This window comes from Pseudochaenichthys georgianus, chromosome 19 (genome assembly GCF_902827115.2).
Source record: "Pseudochaenichthys georgianus chromosome 19, fPseGeo1.2, whole genome shotgun sequence".
Lineage (NCBI taxonomy): Eukaryota > Metazoa > Chordata > Actinopteri > Perciformes > Channichthyidae > Pseudochaenichthys > Pseudochaenichthys georgianus.
The window spans coordinates 21,369,210-21,390,212 of NC_047521.1; the positions used below are offsets into that span (position 1 = coordinate 21,369,210).

Genomic DNA, 21,003 nt, shown 5'->3' on the forward strand with positions numbered 1-21,003 from the left:
TTTTAGATATGTGTTTTTAGTCTTTATTTTTTGTGTAATGGTTACCTACTGTGGGGAAGTTAGTTTGAGGTTGGGTATTCAGACGCAGAGGTGCATCAACATTGACCAGTGCAGTAATACAATGATAATCTGGAGTTGTTGGTTCATCTGACTAATGAAAAGACATCAGACTTTCCATAACATATCTGCACATTTTTATAAAAATGTTCATATAAAAAACGATCTATATAAATATGTGTGTGTGTGCGTGTGCGTGTACAACCTTTTGCCCCTAGTAAAATATACTATACTCTTGTGCTTCCACTTTCATCCTTTAGAGGGCAGTGTCATACTTCAAAACATGTCCCTCGACTTGAAGCAAAACAAGAAACACATGCAGACGGTAGTCAAATGGGATGTTTAATTGTTTTACAATTTAGCAATATTGGTTCATTTCACTTCATCAGCAGAGCAATTATGATTTCATGTTCTAAAGCAGGATTGTGATTCAAAGATTTCTCCAATGTGATTTATTATATCCTGCTAAAAGATTAAAGCAACATCAATGTGGATGAACCAACAAGGAAAGAGGGTACGGAAACCGCTTTATAAAACATTTACACAAAATAGTTTTGTAGTCAAAGGGGTATTTTTAAAGCTGCTGCAGAGGCTAAATCCTGTGATTGGAACATGTCTTGCAATATAGTGCAATCACTTATAACGTGCCTGCAATAGGTAAAGTATATAATATGGGTGATGTCTTATCTTGGGGTGATTTAAAAGTTTGTAGCTCATGCTGTTTTTTTAACTCCATTGAATTGTATTGTGTTACTGATATTAACGCTGAATAAAACAGAAAAAAACTCTAAAATAAATGCTGTTTGGCTTTTTTAGTTCTTTTTTTATTGTAAAGCAACAGGGAAAAGGCATGACTGCTTACAGAGATTCTCCAGGATGGACTCACCATTCAGAGTCGAGCAACAACTACAAAGAGAATCCAAATAAGAAAAATAAACACATTTTAGGCACTGTGAAAGTGTATAATTTATTTAGAGGTAATCTTAGATCATGTGTTACATCAGCATGTATTTGATTTGAGTTCATGCAGCTATTGTGAGATTTGGGAATACATAGCGACAGAGGAAATTACAGAAAACCTTCAAATGATGAAATAACTCATTTTGGTCTCATTACATATGTACACCCATATCCAACTTTGATGCGACCTCGGGGCATGAGGAGAGAAAAAACCTCTGCACCCTGCTGCGGCCCTCAGGTGCCATACATAATGAGCTTTGAGAGATTTCTGTAATCTGTCTTATTAATTAATTATTTACGTGTGTTTAGTGCAGTGAGGGTGCATTATCTCCCCACTTTCATGCTCTCTTTTCCATACACAGCACCCATATTTGCCATTTGTCAGCACAGCTGAGCAACGTCCATCTGTAAAAGGTAGCCGCTACCCCCAATGACCTCATAAAGTCCCCAAATCCTATTTTGAAAACAACATCTTACAGGGTTTACACGTTTTGGTATCCCTTAATTGTCTACCCGAGACTCCTCTAAATCTTCTTGAGGCAGCAGTCCCTGGAAACGGATGTAGTGAGAGCTGCAGTGCACCGGGGTTTTGTTTGGGGTGGACTGAACCTGCTCTGGTTTGTGTGAGGCGAAGGGGTTAGGTCCACTGTCTTCGATGCGCACCTCCAACTCCAACAGGATCTGCAGCGAGCGCTCAAGCTCTTTGTCGCTGATGATACAAAGAGATAGCAAAGGAAATAAATGAATCAAGTAAGTTGTATTGTCCTCAAGAGGGACTTGAAAGAAATTAGAGCACCAACAGCAGAGAAGGAGAACAACATCAATATCTTTGCTTTATCATCAAGTTACAGTCTACAGGGGCAGTTTGCTGAGAGTGCCTGCAGTAAAACAAATACATCTTCCCTTTTACAGTACTTGCCCTTTATATACATAGGAATATGCCAGCAGAGGGAAGGAGTGTGAAGTGGGGAAGGAGAGCATTGAGACTGAGAACTGTGATGAGGTCGGGAAGTGAGGAGCAGAGAGACCACACGATGGTTCTTGATGGCATTTAATGTGAACATAACATTGTTACTGTTCCTCCAAAGGGCAATGGATGTTATTAACCCCCACTATAACACAGGAAATGTGTATGTTTATGTTACAGTACTGTGACTAACCTGTACAGAGTGAAGCAGGTGGGGACGTTAAGATCTCTGAGCAGCAGAAGGGTGGGCAGCCAGCCTTCAATCAGACCCGGACTAGCGTGGAAACCTGTGGAAAAAAACACACGTGGAAAAATAACATCACATGACGTTAATAAAATATAAGACTTTTTAAATGTATTCAATGACTTTAGCTACTTTGCTAATTCAGGTTATTAATATATACAACATTATAAATCAACTAATTTATCAAATACATTATGATGTTTTATTCTATGTTTTTAGCAGTATATAAAGTAGTTCAATTACAGTCACTTCACCAGACATATCAATTGGTCAATAAAGTATATGACTCGGTAAATGAGGCATTTTTCGTAAGTATATTGATTGTAAGTACTGTGAGTTGTAACGGAGTATTTTAACACTTACTACTTTTACTCAAGTAAAAAATCTGAGTACTTTTTCCACAACTGATAGGATCGTATCAATTGTTCAGGGCCTTGAATTTAGAATATGCCACTCCTGCAACATACATAAGGCCGTTGAATGACAATAACACTTAAAAACATCAAACAACGTCTGACCTCACCGGGAAAGTCGTTGCACAGTGACAGGTCTCTCTCTTGTTAGCTCGAATACACGTCTTTCTGGACGTGTCGCTGACAGTCGGCCTCATCATCAGTCAGTGTGACAAAGTTGACAAGCCGACCTTGTGTAACTTTCAGTGGGACCTCGGAAAGCATGTCCTAACTTAACTTGGCACAGCCCCAGCTGAACATTTGGGACATTCTTGCACAGTGACAATCCAGTGCGGCATCCATGCCGGAGTAGGTTTCATAATCCCTCGGCATATTAACTGACAGATGTCACTCTCTCCCGGCTCTGGTTTGTATCAGTAGTATGTTTTTTTTCCTGAGCAGCAGGGCTGTGACGCCCTTCAAACAGATGAATGAGGTGCAAGCCACCATGGCAGCAAATACTTTAAATCCATCCGGCTTTAGGGTGTCCTTGAGTGAGACAAAACCAAGCAGCAAACAGATATTTCCCAGCGCTGATCAATTAAGACTCACATTGTTCAGTTGAATGAAGTTTTCCTGGATGAAAATTCAATCCAGGAAAATATGCCTGTTATGAATTTCTAAAGCGTCAGCTGTTCAGCACATTCCTGCTGTGTATACTGGTTGTATGTGTGTTAAGGGGCCGAGAGCAATGCCACAGAGGCAGAGCATTGTAAGGCCTGTGATACTGGTACACAGATGGTATCACGTTATCCTCCGACTGCCACATCTTTCCGTGGAACTCAAACTGCAGAAAGAGAGGATTTTGATTTGAATTATGCATGCCATGATACGAACATCCCCGAGGTTACACTCCTCATCATGATAAAACATTTAACAGGGAGTAAGCGTTTAGGCTCTTAGACCTTAGGGGATAAGGTGACAAAGAGACGGAGCAGTCTGACTGTTAATGACTGCAATAATTGCCTGGCCATATGGTGGATAAAGTTGCTCTTAATGGCAATACTTTGTTTCCTTACTTTAGAAATATGACAATGCAGTTAATTATGTGGATACAAACAGCCATCAGGAGATGTTTTTAGATGTCTATCTTTGTAAGAATGATATTACTTAGACGCCTTCTATCTCCTTTGTGAGAGCTGACATCACCCTCCCTGGCTTTTTTCTCAATGTCTGTTTTTTGACCACTCTCTCCTTCTCATTCTCTTTGTGACTTCCACACACACCTTCCTTTTCATTCCTTTAGTCACGCACGCTGCCTGCTCCCCTATCATTTAAACAGTGTCATAATGCAGTGCTCTGCCAGTGTCGCGCTATGAAACGCAGCCAGGCACTCAGGCGGTTTCCTCGCAGGATGACTGATTCCTGTATATTTAGCTCCGGCGCTGATAACCGTGCTCGGGTTCTGGGTGCAGTTGGGTCGTGGATTTACTGCTGCTTTGCAGGTTAAAGGGTCAGAGGACAGCTTCAGAGCAAGAGCTTAGGAGGTGTAGAGTGACACATTAATGAGGTTTAGTGTGAGAGTGGACGCTGGATGTTTCTCATCTTTAGACTGTTATAAAGTGGTGAAAACCTACATGGACCGGTAATGGTGGGATTGTTGACACGACTTGGCCTTGCAGTGTTCATCAGAGTGAATCAGAAGGGGTGGGTGGATCTTTCAAAAAGGGCAGCTTACCCACATTATGCTGAGTCCAGCAATCAAAAGCCAAACCCTTTCCCGGCTGCTCCTATTAATCACACAAATCCCCAATAAAAGCCCGGTGCTAATGAATAGGCTCGATTTAGTGTGTTACGCACCCTCTGCTTGCTCTGTTCTCCGAAAGAGATAATTGTCAAATGAGCATAAAGGGAGACAAGTCACTGGTTCTCCAAGACAGCTGACCACTTAAGCTGAGCACTTTCTATTTATAGCCGCGGGCAATCATTCTGTTCTTTACCGGTTGATTTATAAGCATTACGAGGTGAAAGTCTCCTTTTAACCAGAACCGTCTCAACAATTTAGTGGCTGGACAATCGCATCAATTACTTATTTGTTTGTTCATGTTGGCAGGATGTTGGATGTACATACCAGGATGAAATCCAACCACCAGGTCTGGCTTGGCTGCTTCCTCTTTCTCTATCATATCCTCCCAGAACTGGTGGTAGAGGCCCTTGAAGGCGCTGATGTAGACACTCTGCCTGGGGCCGAACGCCCTGAGAGGAGGCCTCATGATGGGCCCGTCCACCACCTCTGGTCCCACCATGACTATCTCTATGCCCTGGTGTCCGGGGAACATGTTGTTCAGCTCGTCGTAGTCCGTCAGTCTGGCTCCCATGGTCTCATTGTGAGATACTCCTGCTATGTGAATAGTTAGAGGTTTAGCGTAAGGGTCAAGGCCAAATTGTTGCACAGCCATCCCAACTGAGAGAACTCGAGAGAGGAACTCGCTCTGAATCCGCCATAAAGACTGATGCAAGTCGGAGTCATCCGGCCTCTGTCTGCTGGCGTTCTGCCAAAGCTTTTCCATGTTGGTACCAGACAAGATGGCGTCCAGACGTGGCGTGAGGTCCCCCTGCATGGGAAGCCAGTCGTCCCAGTTCTTCACCTCGGCAGCTGACTTGGACCACTTCTCCGTGGGGAATGGCAGGTCTCCTGTTAGGGTGGCAGTACATGTATGATTGATTGAGTCACACAAAAAGAATTAGAGCCAATTCTGTCTAGCAAGTTTACATGGTGTCTGAAAAGCAATCAGAGAGATTCAAAGGCTGAGAGACTTTAATTAAAATGTCTGAAATCGCACCAGTATTGCACTGTGATGACTGTCAGTTTTTGTTTCCGAGGTGTTTAATTTCTACAGCTTGACTTTTTAATATGCCATCTCATTAATGATGATGAATGATTTTTGTGTTGTTGTGAACTCAAACAGCCATCAAATGCCTTTTAAGTTCTTACCAGTGAACATCATCCACTCCACTAGTCTGTCAATGGCCACCAGGCGCAGCTTCTTGCAGACCTTTTTATGCTGAGGCCAGTCCTTTCGCTGACACTCTTTGGTGCAGTAGTACACATTCAAGCACCTGTGAGAGAAAGATAGGGGGGAAAGCAGTGCAGAGAATTAAACATATATAAAATGATAGGAGGCATAGAAGTTGAACAAATTACACAATTCCGGGGCTCTTGACAATGTTGTAGACCAGGGCTATTCAACTGGCGGCCCGCGGGCCAAATCCGGCCCCCGGGTGATATTTACTGGCCCTTTGAGTATAATGTTAAAAAGTAAAAAAATAAATAAATAAATAATGTTTTGGACCAGTGCCTTTATTCCTGAGAGGGTGTTACATTGAGAGACAGAGGGGAAGACATTGCCTGAAAACTTTGGCGGGCTCGGGTTTCAAACCCACCTACTACCAACTCCTGTCATTTAGTTGGTCCTGTCATTCACTCTCTGCACGCGTCCTCGCGGCTCGCACTGCCCTTCACTACAAGCTCGCGCACCTTCGACTGTTTCGCGCCAATGGAACGATTAATCAAACCTGGTCAGCATTGTTGGATATCAAAATGTCTCTTTCTACGTTAAAAAAACGAAAGGTTGACACCGAAAACCGGCAATTCAACAGCGAGTGGAAAGAGAAGTACTTGTGTGTAAATGTCAGTGGGAGGCCCGTGTGTTTAATCAGCAATGAGTGTTTATCGGTGTGTAAAGAGTACAACTTGAGAAGGCATTTTAAGACAGCTCACGCCAACTTTGACGCCGCTTTTCCAGCAGGCTCTGATGCTCGCCGCCAGAAGATTTTGGGGCTAACTTTGTGCTATGACCAAAGACGTAGCTCCCTGTTTCGGGCTTGCACTGACCAAGAGAGAGCTACCGCAGCGTCCCTACGAGTGGCCTGGATATTAAGCAAAAAGAAAAGGCCTTTTACGGACGCAGAGACAGTCAAAGAGTGTATGCTTGCATCAATTGAGGAAGTGGTTGCAGATGAGAAAATCAGAAAAAGCGTTATTGACTCAATTAAGAACATTCCGATTTCTGACACGTCAACATCAAGGAGAGTGGAGACCCTTGCATCGGACGTTTTTCAATCAATCAATCAATGTTTATTTATATAGCCCAATATCACAAATGTTACATTTGTCTCAGTGGTCTTCACAGTGTGTACAGAATATCAGTATGACAATACGACACCCTCTGTCCTTAGACCCTCACATCGTACAAGGAAAAACTTCTGAAGAAAACCCACAGTTTAAAGGGAAAAATGGGAGAAACCTCAGGGAGAGCAACAGAGGAGGGATCCCTCTCCCAGGACGGACAGACGTGCAATAGATGCCGTGTGTAAATTGAAAAGATAATACATTTGCAACATAGGTAGTCCAAATGTTTGGAAATGCATGTGTGTGTAATAGGAAGATGAATCCACGAGGATATCCATCCAGGACCGATGATCCAGGACCACAGCCACGACTCGCGATCCAGGGCTCGCGATCCAGGACACAGGACCGCAGGATCATCCATGACTCCGGATCCCGGCGTATATAGACACCAAAAAGAAAGAAATTTGGGGAAGCGTTTTTGAGATTCTCTTGGACAAACTGTGAAAGGCGGAGGTTATGTCGCTAGCTATTGATGAATCCACTGACAGCAGCGATGTTGCACAGCTGTGCCTCGATGTTAGATTCTTTGATGGTGAGTGCTTTCGGGAGGATCTACTTGGATTAATTCCTTTGGATGGACCCACGACCGGTGAGGTGATGTTCCACAAAGTGGTTTCGTTTTTCAAGGAGCACAAGTTGGGATTGGATCGTATTAACATGCTTGTAACGGATGGGGCCCTTGCGATGTCGGGCCGAACACAGGGACTGTCCGCTAGGCTGGCAGATGTGGCTCCACAGCTGAGATCGCTGCATTGCCTCATCCACCAAAGCCTCCTGTGCGCAAAACTGAGTGGTGAGTTAAAAAATACAATGGACTCTGTCATGGCGATTATTAACTTTATTCGTTGTAACTCCAGTTTACAGCACCGCCTATTCCGCCAGATGTTGTCAGACATGTCAGCTCAATATAATGATTTGCTCATGCACAGTGCCATTAGATGGCTAAGCAAAGCAAACGTCTTGAAACGATTTTGTGAACTTAAGGAGGAGATCATGGCGTTTCTCCGCAATTCAAAACATAAAAAAGCCAACGCCTTTCTGTGTCTGATAGAGAATGATGAGTTTTACGCTGCTGTTTTCTTTTTGAGCAACATTTTCCAACATCTGGAGCTGCAGGGCAGAGATAAAATGGTTACACAACTTGTGGAGAGACTCAATGCGTTTCAAAAAAGCTCACACTTTTTTTTGCGGATTTATGTCCAGGAAAAATGCTCCATTTTCCAACACTGCAGGTTTACAAATCACTGAGGTGATGACTGGATGTATGGACGCATTGAAAACCAACTTTGCCACGAGGTTTGAACATTTCAGTCTCCCGACTGAAGTGATGAGATTTGTGAAGGACCCTTTCTCTGTGAATGTAGAGGAGGAGTTTGCACTGAAAGCAAAGGAGCTGATTGTGACATGAGGCGTCTTTACAACTTGAACTCATTGACATTCAGTCATCGGATGACCTGCGACAGTCATTTCAGCTGGCAGGTTCTGAAAAGTTCTGGACTCATGAAGTCAGCCACGAGAAATTCCCTCATTCAAGGGGTCTTGCACTTTTTGTCCTCACAATGTTCGGCTCGACTTACACGTGTGAATCGGCATTCTCACACATGAATGCCATAAAAACTAATAGTCGCGCATCCCTCTCCGACCAGCATCTGCATCACTGTATGAGTATTGCCATGACAACGTATACTCCCGACTTCCCTGCTCTTGCTAAATCGAAAAAATTCCATTTCTCTCATTAGATGGCACATATCTGCCAAGTTGGTTGCATACAGTTATCACTATGTTAATCAAAAAAGGTTTGAGTTTTAAAAGGCTGTGTGTTGTGGTTTGGTAATTATTAATACAAGTCTTTTGACAATTGTTTTTGCTTTTAATTAAGCAATTGATGTGGTATGGCTCACTTGTCTTTATTGTTATTATACCATAATATGCACTGTTGTTTGTGTATGGCCCTAAATTGCTATGTTGTGTGAATTATTAGATCATTTAATCTAAATCTAATGATGTTGATGGTTATATTAGCTTCACATGAGTTCTGAACTTGCCATTTATAAAGGCCTTGGGGCTATGTTTGATTTAATTAAACAAAAATATATGCACTCCACTATGCTGTTGTAGTCATTTAATTTAATTTCAAACCTTTATTTATGCAGGTGAATCCCATTGAGATCATTGATTTCTTTTTCAAGGGTGACCTGCTGTAGTATTTACTGTATCTGAAGCTCTTAATATGATTGCTCATATTTCAAGTCATTTTTTTCCCGGCCCCTTGCTTTGGATAATTGTCATCAACCGGCCCCCATTCCAAACTACTTGAATAGCCCTGTTGTAGCCATCCACTTAACTGTTTGCACTTCAAAAAAATTTTGGGAAATTTGGGTCCATCATTGTCCAGAAATGAAACTTGGGGAAGAAATGGCCATGACATGTGCTACAGATATTCAAGTTCCCAAAGTATAAACTCTTAAACTTTGAGGATACTCCGACCTTGCTACTTTTGTTCATGACCAACTACATGGAAAACTAATAGCCTCCCCATTATCCTCAGGTGTTTATGTTTATTTCGGATCCCCATTAGCTTTTGCTCTTGACAAAAGCTATACTCTTCCTGGGGTCCGACACTTAACAATACAACAATAATACAACAACATCCTGACATCATTAACAACATCACCAATATCATCAACAATCTCCAACATCATCAACAATATCATACACTTTCAATATCAATCTCAGACAAGGATGAGTGCACAAGACACCCACCAGTAGCTACAAAGCATGAGATACAATTCAATTAGGGTTCACAGCTCACAAGGGTACATGGTCATTAGTAGATGGCCAATCTCTTTCTGAAAGAGGCTCTGGACTCTATTTCAGCGAGGTAGTTTGGCAATGAGTTCCATTCCTTTATAGCTCTATAAGTCACAGAAGATTTCAGAAGATTTGTCCTGGGTTTAGGTGCCCGTAGATGGCCCGATGTAGCTTGTCTTGTCTTATGGTCATGCTCGTCTCTTGTGTAAACTATTTGATCATAAAAATACAATATTTTTTTGCTGAATTGGATTTTTTTTTTAAAAGTGATAACACCATGATAGGTTTCTGGGTGATTCTCTAAATCGGGTGCCCTTTGTGTCCCCCAAGCTTACTTCAAATATTTTAAATGAAAGGAAACTACTAAATGTATTTTTAAAGCACTGAATTAAAGGAACAGGGTGTTTTGCATTACAATGTAAAACTATATATATATTTTTTGTTTTTGTTTTATAATAATTAGTTACACACATTGTTGCATGTCCGCACTGAGCATCATCACATATTCATTGAATATTAAACAAATAACAATTGCCAATTATAGCAACATGTTGATGCCAATATAATCATAATGTGTGTATACTTTAACTGAGAAAAAAAATCTGAAAAAATACATTATCTATGACATTTCACTATTGACACTCGTCCCCCAGTTTGTTTCAACCCCGGCCTTCACGCTATACATTTTACCCCCCTATTAAAATAATGGATCAGTCCATGTGACATCTGCATTGAGGGAGTGACATCTGCATTGAGGGAGTGACATCACAGAAGTCTATTTAGGAAAAGGCGGCAAGAAAGTGTCAGTGTATTTTCTTACCTATATTTCATTTTTTTATTGTCAGATTGAGATTATCAAACTCAACATTTCAACTCTGTTGTATGAATTACTTATAGTAAACAATTATTTAGGAAAAATTAAACAAACTGAAGGACTTGTTTCAAAGTGGTTGGTGTTACATACTTTGTACATTTTCTTGTCACAGCTGCTCCTTCCCATTTTAGTTACGATACTGTCAATTTGCGTTGTCCAATGCCAAGCAACTTAGTTTAATTTACCTGTTCCACTGGCTGTTCATACTGCGTGCTTCTTAGTTATTCCATCTTTTGCTGTAACATGGATCTGTATGTAACTCTATACTTGTTACGTGTGTGTGCACCGGCCGTAGAATTGAGCAGTTCTACGTCGGCCCGACTCTCGACAAAGCTTTCTTCCTGCTTCGTTCCATGACCCATGACGTCTCTGTGGCAAACTGCGCATGTGTAGTCACCGAAGCCTTCCGAGTTCTGTCGAGTTTCTCCGAGTGGTGTCCACGTGTGCCTGTGTTCAAAGAGAGCTGCTAACTCATACTTTAGTAACGGTTAAACCGGGATAAACGCTTCAAGCGGATGATAACTTCTCTCACAAGAAAGTCGTTTTAACTTTGTAGTATTGAGTTAAGTTAACAAATAATGTAGATATCAGTTGATGTCACTATTTTGTTTAAGTAAGGGTAACAATTATAATTTACAGTGCATGGAAACACCCGTTTATCTTTCAAACCTGACCCACGTGAAGACGTCCATGGTCCGTGTACTTTCATCAACCAGCACGAGTTACGGCACGAGTTAGTTACGGCACGAGTTATTGAAACTACTTTCAAACATCAACGGTAGAAAAACAGCGTTTCTGCAGCTATGTGATGTTTACGGGAGCTATTGTTTGGCTGGCAGAGGGAGATTTATTTTACTCTTTAAAACTTATTTTGATATTTAATGAAAATACAGTTTGTTGTGCTGCATGTTGGATACTGGGACTGAAATGTATGACCTGCTTTCTCTGCACAAGACTGACTTATTGCCTTCATTTATATTTGCGATATATGGCTTTACCTCATTTTAAAGCTGCATTTATTTAAAAAAGGCCAAAACTAAAGCACAACAAGATATGTCTCTATTATTTGTCAGATGTGCAAGTGTCTAACTGGATGGACTCCATCTGTCTTTGAGCTTTGTGGTAGTGATTGTTTTGTCAAATGAATGGTCTCAAGGTTAACATTTAGAAAAAACACAAAATGTTTATTTTAATTTATGTAGTTGGCTAATAAGTATATGGTAATCTCTGTTATTGCAGCTGGCTGAACTTCAGGTTGTCGATAACACAAGCAGCAGAATGACTTCATCAGCAGAGGTAAGTTACTTTAACTTTTAAAAGTGAAAATCCTGGTTAAATAATTATTCATATTTGAGTGAAAACAATGACATTCTGTTTAAAGTTTAGCAGTCTAGAGTCCTGTTGATTTAAGTTTTCAGAATTGTTTATTTGAGTCTAAACAATGAAGAATTAAAAAAACATTCGTTATACTGAGTGAATCATATTGGTTGCTAGGAAACATCTGGCAAAATCAATCAAAAATGTAAACAGGAAGTCACCTGTAGCAAATAGTGAGTGCTAAAGCTACAGTAGCATACACAAGGAGTTAACATCTGATCAATCACATTTACTCAGAGGTGGGAGAAGTACTCAGATCTTGTACTTGAGTAAAAGTAGAAGTACTCAGATCTTGTACTTGAGTAAAAGTAGAAGTACTAAGGTCTTGTACTTGAGTAAAAATAGAAGTACTCAGATCTTGTACTTGAGAGAAAGTAGAAGTACTCAGATCTTGTACTTGAGTGAAAGTAGAAGCACTCAGATATTGTACTTGAGTAGAAGTACCAGAGTGTAGGAACACTCTTACAGTAAAAGTCCTGCATTCAAAATGTTCCTCAAGTAAAAGTAGAAAAGTATTCTCATCAAAATATAGTTAAAGTAGCGACAGTAAAAGTAGTCATTGTGCAGATTGGTCTATTTCAGAATAATATATATGATATGTTTTATAATGATTGATCATGAGAGTGTTCTCAAAGCTGGTAAAGGTGCAGCTAGTTTGAATGACTTTGTAGACTGCAGGGTAGCTGGTGGATTTACTCCAGGTGGAACTAAAGTCTGATTTAAGACTTGATTAGATTTCACATCATTCATCCAGATCTGTGAAGTAACTAAAGTTATTAAATACATGTAGTGGAGTACAGGTACACCATTTACCTCTGAACTGTAGTTGAGTAGAAGTACAAAGTACATGTAACATGGAAATACTCAAGTAAAGTACCTCAAAATTGTACTTAAGTACAGTACCTGAGTAAATGTACTTCCTACCTCTGAATTTACTGATATAATGTGATCATTTAATGTTCATTATTTTCATAGTCACAGTGTAGATATTTGAATAGCTAGTGATACCTGGATACTATAACTAATTTATAAAACAATGAAACGAGTTTGTGCGCTTCAACCCTTTTAGTTTTTTGTATTTAGCTATACATAACTCTAACCTTATAACAGATAAAGTATGCAATATTCCATCATGATATTGGTTGGAAAAAACACATTTTGATTTGGCATCTTTTGAATAATATTTAAAAAATGTGTCTGTGAGAGCCAACCCCTTTGTATTTATTTTAAAAATAACAACAAATCTATCTGAATCAAACAACCAATCAGTGCGTCTTTGTGCAGAAGTTGTATCAAGTTAATGGGTATTTATACTTCTTCCTTTATTCAGCGGTATTTTTAGGCCACAACGAGTCAGAATGCATTCTCGGGTTTCATTAAAAACCTTACTTTACTTCCGTCACATCCATTTTTAAATTGCATCAAGACATTCATGTGTCCTAATACACTTGTGTCCCTTTCTCTGTTGATGTTTTTTTGTTTTATAGGAAGAGACCTGCAAAAACCCAGATAGACTTTATGATGAGGGGGAGAAGAGTATCATTGGAGATCAGCTGGATCAACATCAGTCTACAGCCACAATAGGACAACCACATACCTGTGACCAGTGTGAGAAGAGTTTCTGGAGTTCAGGGATATTGAAGCGCCACAAACGTACCCACAGTGGAGAGAAGCCTTTCACCTGTGATCGGTGTAGGAAGAGCTTTAGCCGGTCAGAAAAATTGAAGATTCACCTGCGAACCCACACTGGAGAAAAACCCTACTCCTGTGACCAGTGTGGGAAGAGCTTTAGCAAGTCAGGCGATTTGAAGGTCCACCTGCGAACCCACACTGGAGAGAAGCCTTTCACCTGTGACCAGTGTGAGAAGAGCTTTAGACAGTCAGACAAATTGAAGATTCACCTGCGAACCCACACTGGAGAAAAACCCTACTCCTGTGACCAGTGTGAGAAGAGCTTTAGCCAGTCAGGCGATTTGAAGGTCCACTTGCGAACCCACACTGGAGAGAAGCCTTTCACCTGTGACCAGTGTGGGAAGAGCTTTAGCCGGTCAGACCAATTGAAGATTCACCTGCGAACCCACACTGGAGAAAAACCCTACTCCTGTGACCAGTGTGAGAAGAGCTTTAGCCAGTCAGGCGATTTGAAGATTCACCTGCGAACCCACACTGGAGAGAAGCCTTTCACCTGTGACCAGTGTGAGAAAGGTTATACCAGGTTAAGGTATTTGACGATTCACAAGCGAACCCACACTGGAGAAAAACCTTTCACCTATGACCAGTGTGAGAAAGGTTATACCAGGTTAAGGTATTTGACGATTCACAAGCGAACCCACACTGGAGAAAAACCTTTCACCTGTGACCAGTGTGAGAAGAGCTTTAGCCAGTCAGGCAATTTGAAGGACCACCAGCGAACCCACACTGGAGAGAAGCCTGTCACCTGTGACCAGTGTGGGAAGAGCTTCAGAGACTCAGACTCATTGAAGCGCCACCAGATACACCACTCCTTTGACCAGTGGAAGAAAGAGTTCAGGGACTCATATAGTGTGAAGCTCCACCAGCCTACCCGCACTGGAGAAAAAGCTGACGTCTGTGCTCACTGTGAGAAGAGTTTCAGAGAACCAGACCACGTGGGAGAAAACCTTCACTAGTGCACTGAGACTGTTCAGAAAGAGTGAGGTGGACTGTTTGACACAACTCGCTGTTAAAAGATGTTGTGTGGATTTAGAAAGTTGTTCAAATGTTCTCAATAATATTCAAATGCATGCACTTAAGTTGTCAACTTGTATTTTTTTCCACAGCAAAAACACACACAAAGCTCCCTAAAGAACAAGGCACCACAGTAATAATGTTATAAATATGTGGTAATTTAACAACAAGCTAAAGCCTACTGATTTCTAAAAGTGTGCATATAGCCTTTTTAGTGTCATATAAGCTAGACAGAGCGTTGCTTTGAACCATAAACTATTACCGTTGCTGACTGTACTCATTCAGGCCATTTTACCATCAGAAAGAGGTTCTACAGGGGTCTATCCTTGGTCCATTCATGTTTACATTAGATGTTACATAACTTTTTCCAGTAGCCACACTTTCTCCTTCGACCCCTTCTCTGTTGGGGAGGTTTGTAAGGCTCTAAAGGGCCTAGAGCCCAATAAATCAGCAGGCCCAGATGATCTACCCCCTTATTTCTTACGTCTAGCTGCAGATATTATAGCCGAACCAGTGTGTCATGTTTTTAATCTTTCTATAACAAACAATGTCATTCCAGATGTTTGGAAAACTGCAAATGTTCTCCCCTTATTGAAAGGTGGTGATCCCATGGTGATGAATAATTATAGACCCATTTCCAAGCTCTCTATTTTAGCTAAAGTACTTGAAAGGCTGGTGAATGATCAAATCAAAGAATATTTAAGCTTGAACAACATTCTATCTCCTCACATTGACAGACTGCACAGTGCTTTACCTGTCCGTTAGAGAGTAGGACATGAACGCTGCCACGCCAAAACATTTGCGCCACCACAGGAGAAGCGGAAATGGGAGAGACCCTGTTTGGCACCTCAGTTTAAATAGCCAGTGCGTGCAATTGGTGCGCTGGAACCAGGGCCGTATCCAGGATTTCCTAAATACCAAGGTCCAAACATGCTAGGGGGGTTCAGGGATATACCCCCCGGAGATTTTGGGGATTTTCATGATCTAGTTAGGTGCTTTTTAAGTCCTGTGGGGGGGTCACAAACTAGATAATATCGATTTCAAATCATGTCAGTGGGCTGCAGCATAAATTATTTTGAATCAGTTGATTGTTACTATTAATGATCTGGACATGCAGAAGAGGCTAAAATGAACACAAAACATTGTCAACATTCATTTTCCATGTCTCTCTCCTTTCCATAACCTGCACCCTCTCTTCCATCTTCTTTACTCTCTCTGTCTTCTTCTTGTTCATTACTCTCTCTGTCCTCTACTCTTTCTCTTTGTTCAATATCTCCCTCATTGTTCACTTTTTGCTCCTCCTCACTTGTCGCTCCTGCCAGTGAATTAAAAGCAATTCAGCAATTTAGTTCATTTCACTTGTTTGTTTGTTTTGTTTGATTCTTAAAAGAGAACAAAGATGTAAGAAAATTACTTGCAAATTACAGTGACTGGATTTTTGTATTCCGATTACGTAACGCCGTTACATGTATTCCATTACAACCCAACCCTAGATGCAATGTATATCAAGAGATTCTCTTTATTGCTAAAATATTTTTGCATCCTACATCCTTCATTCATCCAACCCTTGTTTACTTTAGGCATTCAGTTGCATTCTCCTGACAATGAAGATGAATTCTGACCTATTTAAGACGACAGCTGGCAAAAACAGCCACCGTAGGTAGAGGCAGGATTTATTTCGGAGTAGACGACCTCTTTGCGCGGATGTGGGCTTTTGTGTTGTCACACAATTTAAGTGGCGAGGTAATGTGTTGGATTAGAGGTCTGACAGCCAGTGCCAGTTGGTGCTTTGGGGAGACTATATTACATTACCTCGCAATCATTTGCAGACTCCTAGGCACACACATTTACATAAAATCATTAATCAGCCTGTGTGTTCTGTCAGGGCACACTTCGGGCGTAGCCTACTAATCCTCCAAAGCATGCTTACAAAGTGAGACAATAAAAGGTGAGAAAACACAGATGCCCTTGAAAGGTAAAGTAAAACACACTTCCCCAGGGATGCCTCAGCTTTTAAAGTTAATGAATAGATACATGTGGAGCAGAGTGTGAAAAATAAAATGGAAAGTTACAAGCAGCCACTGTTGGACTTTTTGTGTTAATTCTCAGATGTCAACGGACTTGAGGGTTTTACTTGTCAGCAGTTCTATTTTTTTATCAGCAGCTTCTGGTTACTTGTTCTGAGAGAGGCACAGGCAGCTGGGAATTTCAAGGGAACACACACGCAAGATGGTCTCAGTGTGTGAGTGTGTGTGTGTGTGTGTGTGTGTGTGTGTGTGTGTGTGTGTGTGTGTGTGTGTGTGTGTGTGTGTGGTGTGTGTGTGTGTGTGTGTGTGTGTGTGTGTGTGTGTGTGTGTGTGTGTGTGTGTGTGTGTGTGAGAGAGAGAATCAGAGCGAGAGGGATAGAAGGAGAGCGATAGAGCCGGAAGACAAAATGAGGCACAAAAACACGAGGTGGCATAATCTAATCCACTCCTTCTTCTCAATACAGACCTTCACATAGATGGGGGCAAAGGGTAAAAATAAATCCCAAATTCAAGGATTTGCTGCAAAAAACACAATCAAGGGGGTAAAAAGTGTTTGACCTCAACATTTCAAACATAGGCAAAGATCACACAAAACTGCCCCATGAAAAGTATTTAACTTCCACCCTGCTTCATGATGTTGTGCATTATGAAGTGCATTAAGCTGCTCTTAATAAGCTGCAGATGAAACGTAATCAGGGGGCTTTGCTCTAATTGGCCAACTGTAGAGCTAGGTGGTCCTAAATTCTGCCTTTGACACAAACACCAACTTGTAACAACCTTTGGACAACAAAGTGAAAACAACGTCCTGACCCAGCAGATATGGAGCTGACGTGAGAATGGTGAAGCCTTTTAGTGCCTTAAAATATGCAGACTGTCAACAATGTTAGTCAGTGTTAATGCGACTGAATAGCACTCACTTCACGCAGCGTTTCAGGGTCCGACCCTCACAGAGATTTGCTGGCAGTGTGTTGCAGCTGGTGCAGAACTCGAAGGTCTCCTCCATCTTCTTGAACATCTCCTTGTAGTTGCGGAACGAGATTGCCTTCGCCTTTCCCTCAACGGTGGCCCTAGAATCAGACAATTATTCAGGGTGGTATTTGAGTGAGATATAGGCATAGAGGCAGTGCATGTTTTAAAGGTCCCCTATTATACAGTTTTTCATCAATATATTATAGGTCACAGATATATAAAGAACATGTCTCTGAACTGAAGTGACATACACCCCTCTGTTGCAGCGCAGTTTCTAAAGTGCTGATTCTCTGTCTGTTACTTTAGATGAAAATAAGGAGCCCCTCCCCACGCCCTCTGAGAGAGATTTGGTTAAAAAGATCACAATGATGCTCTAGGAGGAGATTCAGGTGATAAGGGGGGGGGGGTGTTACCTTGGTTGGTGATTGGCTAATGGTTACACAAGCCAAAAAATCGTTATGACATCATAAGGTGGCCAAAATCTGATCAGCTCATTTTCAGAGAGGTTTTTATATAAATGGATCAGGACGAAAAGAGAATCTCTTTACACAGAGGGGACACTTGTGTATTAAAGACATGAAAAAGTGTAGGTGACCTTATAGTTTTATCCGTTTTACCTGTATTCTCCGTAGTCCTTCATGTTGAGCTTGTTGAGAATTACCTTGGAGAGGCCCGGGACGTTGGAGTCCAGAGAGTGAAAGCCGGAGAGGACAGAGAAGACGCTGTCAGTCCTCGGAACGTCAGGGAGTGGGAGCGCTGGGATGTGTGACGCCATGTTGTCTACTTTAGTTTCCACTATAGGACAGAAAATAAACCTTTAATTAACACAGAATCCCATACAATACTGTATTAAACACCTTCTGCTTAGTGTTGAGTTTATTTCTGACATTTCAAGAGTGAAGAAATGCCCTCTGAAAAACTTGTTTTTGCAGATTTTGTGGTTTAACTTCTCATTTTGTTGCAGTGATGTCCAGGTGTACTAACTAGTGTACATCGTGACATCACTTGAACAACCTGTCTTCCTGGAAGCAAACTCTGTATGGCTTTCAAAAAATCACTTTAAACTCACTTTATCACCTTTTGTATGATTTAATATTTTCCCATTTTATTTCTTTCACTGTGTTTTAATATGCGTCTGGATTTAGCTGCTGTATTTTTTTTCATTCCCTTTGTGTTTTAATGTGTTCAGAAATCACCTTTAAACTGTGTTTAAAGGCTCAGTATAAATATAGATAATTATTATTATTACAACAATTAGAGATTGTCCTTGCTTATCAAACACGTGCAAACCCAATGTGCTCATAGTTAACACAAATAGGCTCATTTCTGTTATGATAACTTGTGTTTTCAGTTGAATTACTATGCAGCGTTTTAGACTCTGAATGGCCCTTACATCATGGATCTGTCAACATAGCCTCCCTTTGACGTCCTTAAAGAAAATCTGATCCATTGTTTACCAGCCTTTGTGTGCTGTGCGCTTACTGACAGACACAAAGCAGAGTCAGAAGGGTGTGAGACCCCCCCCCCCCCCCCCTCGTCAGGACACACTGACAAATGAGAAGAAGCAGGACTGGAAATGTTGACAGTCCTGAGCCCACAAAGGTATTCGTCCTGAGCGACCGAGTAACACAACAAAGATTTGCACTGTTATTAGAAGACTCCTGACACGGTGTGAAATGCTCTTCTTGATAATATATCACTGCTGCCAGGAGCCACACACGTGTCTTTGGGACTGATGATAACATTTAAAAAAGAAAAATACACCAAGTAAGCTGCTGCAGTTTGATTTATGTCAAGGATATGGACTTTTCACCAAGCAGCATGGAAACTGTGGCTATACATACACTGACACCGTATAGATTCCTATTCTCAAGGCTGACACAGTATCTCAACATAATGCAAAGTACTCGGTAGACCTTTAAAATACACCCTCCGTCACTCGTATTCACTCCGACCAAGACCCTGATGACAGAAGCTCTTACAAAAGAAGGATCATGCACAAGATGGATGGAGGCATGTTTCTTCAGACTGCTAGTGCTACCCTTGACAAAAATCCTCCGTCCGAACAAACCCTGCTTGCATGTCACATGATTTATCATCTTGGCATGACATGTGGGAAAATAAGAGGCGAGGGAAATGTGATCATCTGATGGTGGCACTCTTGGTGGCTTAGCTCCTGCAGTCTTTCTTTAGATTTCACTGGGAGCGAACATCCAATACTTTGCATATGTGTAAGTTAGAATCAGATTTCTGTTTGGTTTAGATTAGGTGAGTTGTTCTTGTTTATAAAGTCTTTAATAAACAAGGACCATGCATACACAAAATAAAATCTTTAAAAATAAGAGATGATTCATTCCAGATTTAGTTATTACGCAAATATTATTCAACATACATTAAATCATTTTGTACCAATTACAATTCTCTAGAAGTGCTTCACCTGGAATTGAAAACACCCCAAACTGCCTTTAACTCCAAGCAGCTGGCAGCAATAACACTATTCTTAACTTTCACAATACAAGCGTCACTTTGTCACACTCCCTTGAATGCCCCTTCAGTTTCACAAAGAAACTACTTTCCCTCTACTTTTTCTGGGACTCTTTTCAATTTAATTCACAAGTGTTGCTGGGAAATGCTTTTAGCTTCATCATGTCGCAGAGTAAATTAAAAAAGGATATCTAATTAGCTCCTCCATATCTACAGAGCAGGGTTGGAAATGAACAGATTTCCCACGAGAGGGCAGGTTGTTTTTTTCCCTTTCTTTTCTCACATATCTGCCCGTGACACTGTTAGGCTTTTAGCGTGCAAAGTGCTCCAGCTTACTATCGGGCAACTGCACGCTTTCTCACACTGAATGGCGTGAACACAAGGACACGATATCTGGAGAGGGATTTTACCTTCAGTTTCCAGGTGAGAAGAGAGACTTCAAGGTGAGGTTTCTTGGTAGAAAGAAGTATTTTACAGCTCCTTATGCTGGATGTCAGCACCTCGAGGAGCCTTTTATTGTCTCTGCTCGGGTCAATAATGAACTCGGCACCACAGAGCCAAAGTAGGGAAAGAAGCCTGGGGTGGGTGGAGTGACATTTGGGGGGAGAGGGGGGGGGGGGGAATTTGCCTTGGAGGAAGATGGGAACCAAAGGAGAGAGGAATAGGAAGCGGGACATTCTTAGAACAAGAAGGGTGGGGCGGGAGGAGGATTAGGAGAAGAGGTGGAGACTGGAGCGGACACATAAACAAGATACATCATACACATCTGAAACATAAACATGCTGGGATGAGAGGAAGAACATCACAGGGCAGGAAATGAAGAGCAATGAGGAACCAACGATAGCAAACACATCAGAACGTGGAATCAATCAAAGTGCAATAAACAAGTGTACAACACGTTTTTGATATGTTAATACATTAGCTTTTTATCGAGCTGTTATTC

General features: G+C 41.3%; 2 protein-coding genes across 7 annotated transcripts; one reads left to right on the forward strand and one right to left on the reverse strand.

Annotated features, from left to right (window-relative positions):
- Positions 1-378: 378 nt before the first annotated feature.
- LOC117464847 (putative protein MSS51 homolog, mitochondrial) lies at positions 379-20,633 on the reverse strand. Its single transcript, XM_034107566.1, has 7 exons — positions 20,471-20,633; positions 18,194-18,371; positions 17,525-17,674; positions 5,616-5,740; positions 4,752-5,315; positions 2,178-2,271; positions 379-1,726 (listed from the first exon to the last, which is right to left on the reverse strand). Exons 2-7 carry the CDS (start codon positions 18,349-18,351, stop codon positions 1,519-1,521), a joined length of 1,299 nt encoding a protein of 432 aa, XP_033963457.1. The 5' UTR covers positions 18,352-18,371; positions 20,471-20,633; the 3' UTR covers positions 379-1,518.
- Positions 10,574-14,761, forward strand: LOC117464849 (zinc finger protein 180-like). 6 transcript variants are annotated; one of them, XM_071206684.1, is made up of 3 exons: positions 10,574-11,619; positions 11,737-11,793; positions 13,362-14,761. In XM_071206684.1, exons 2-3 carry the CDS (start codon positions 11,776-11,778, stop codon positions 14,520-14,522), a joined length of 1,179 nt encoding a protein of 392 aa, XP_071062785.1. In that variant the 5' UTR covers positions 10,574-11,619; positions 11,737-11,775; the 3' UTR covers positions 14,523-14,761. The 6 variants fall into 6 exon arrangements, with proteins under 6 accessions (XP_071062785.1, XP_071062787.1, XP_071062786.1 ...); XM_071206686.1 differs by having other exon boundaries at positions 10,574-11,426; XM_071206685.1 differs by having other exon boundaries at positions 10,574-11,275.
- Positions 20,634-21,003: the final 370 nt, after the last annotated feature.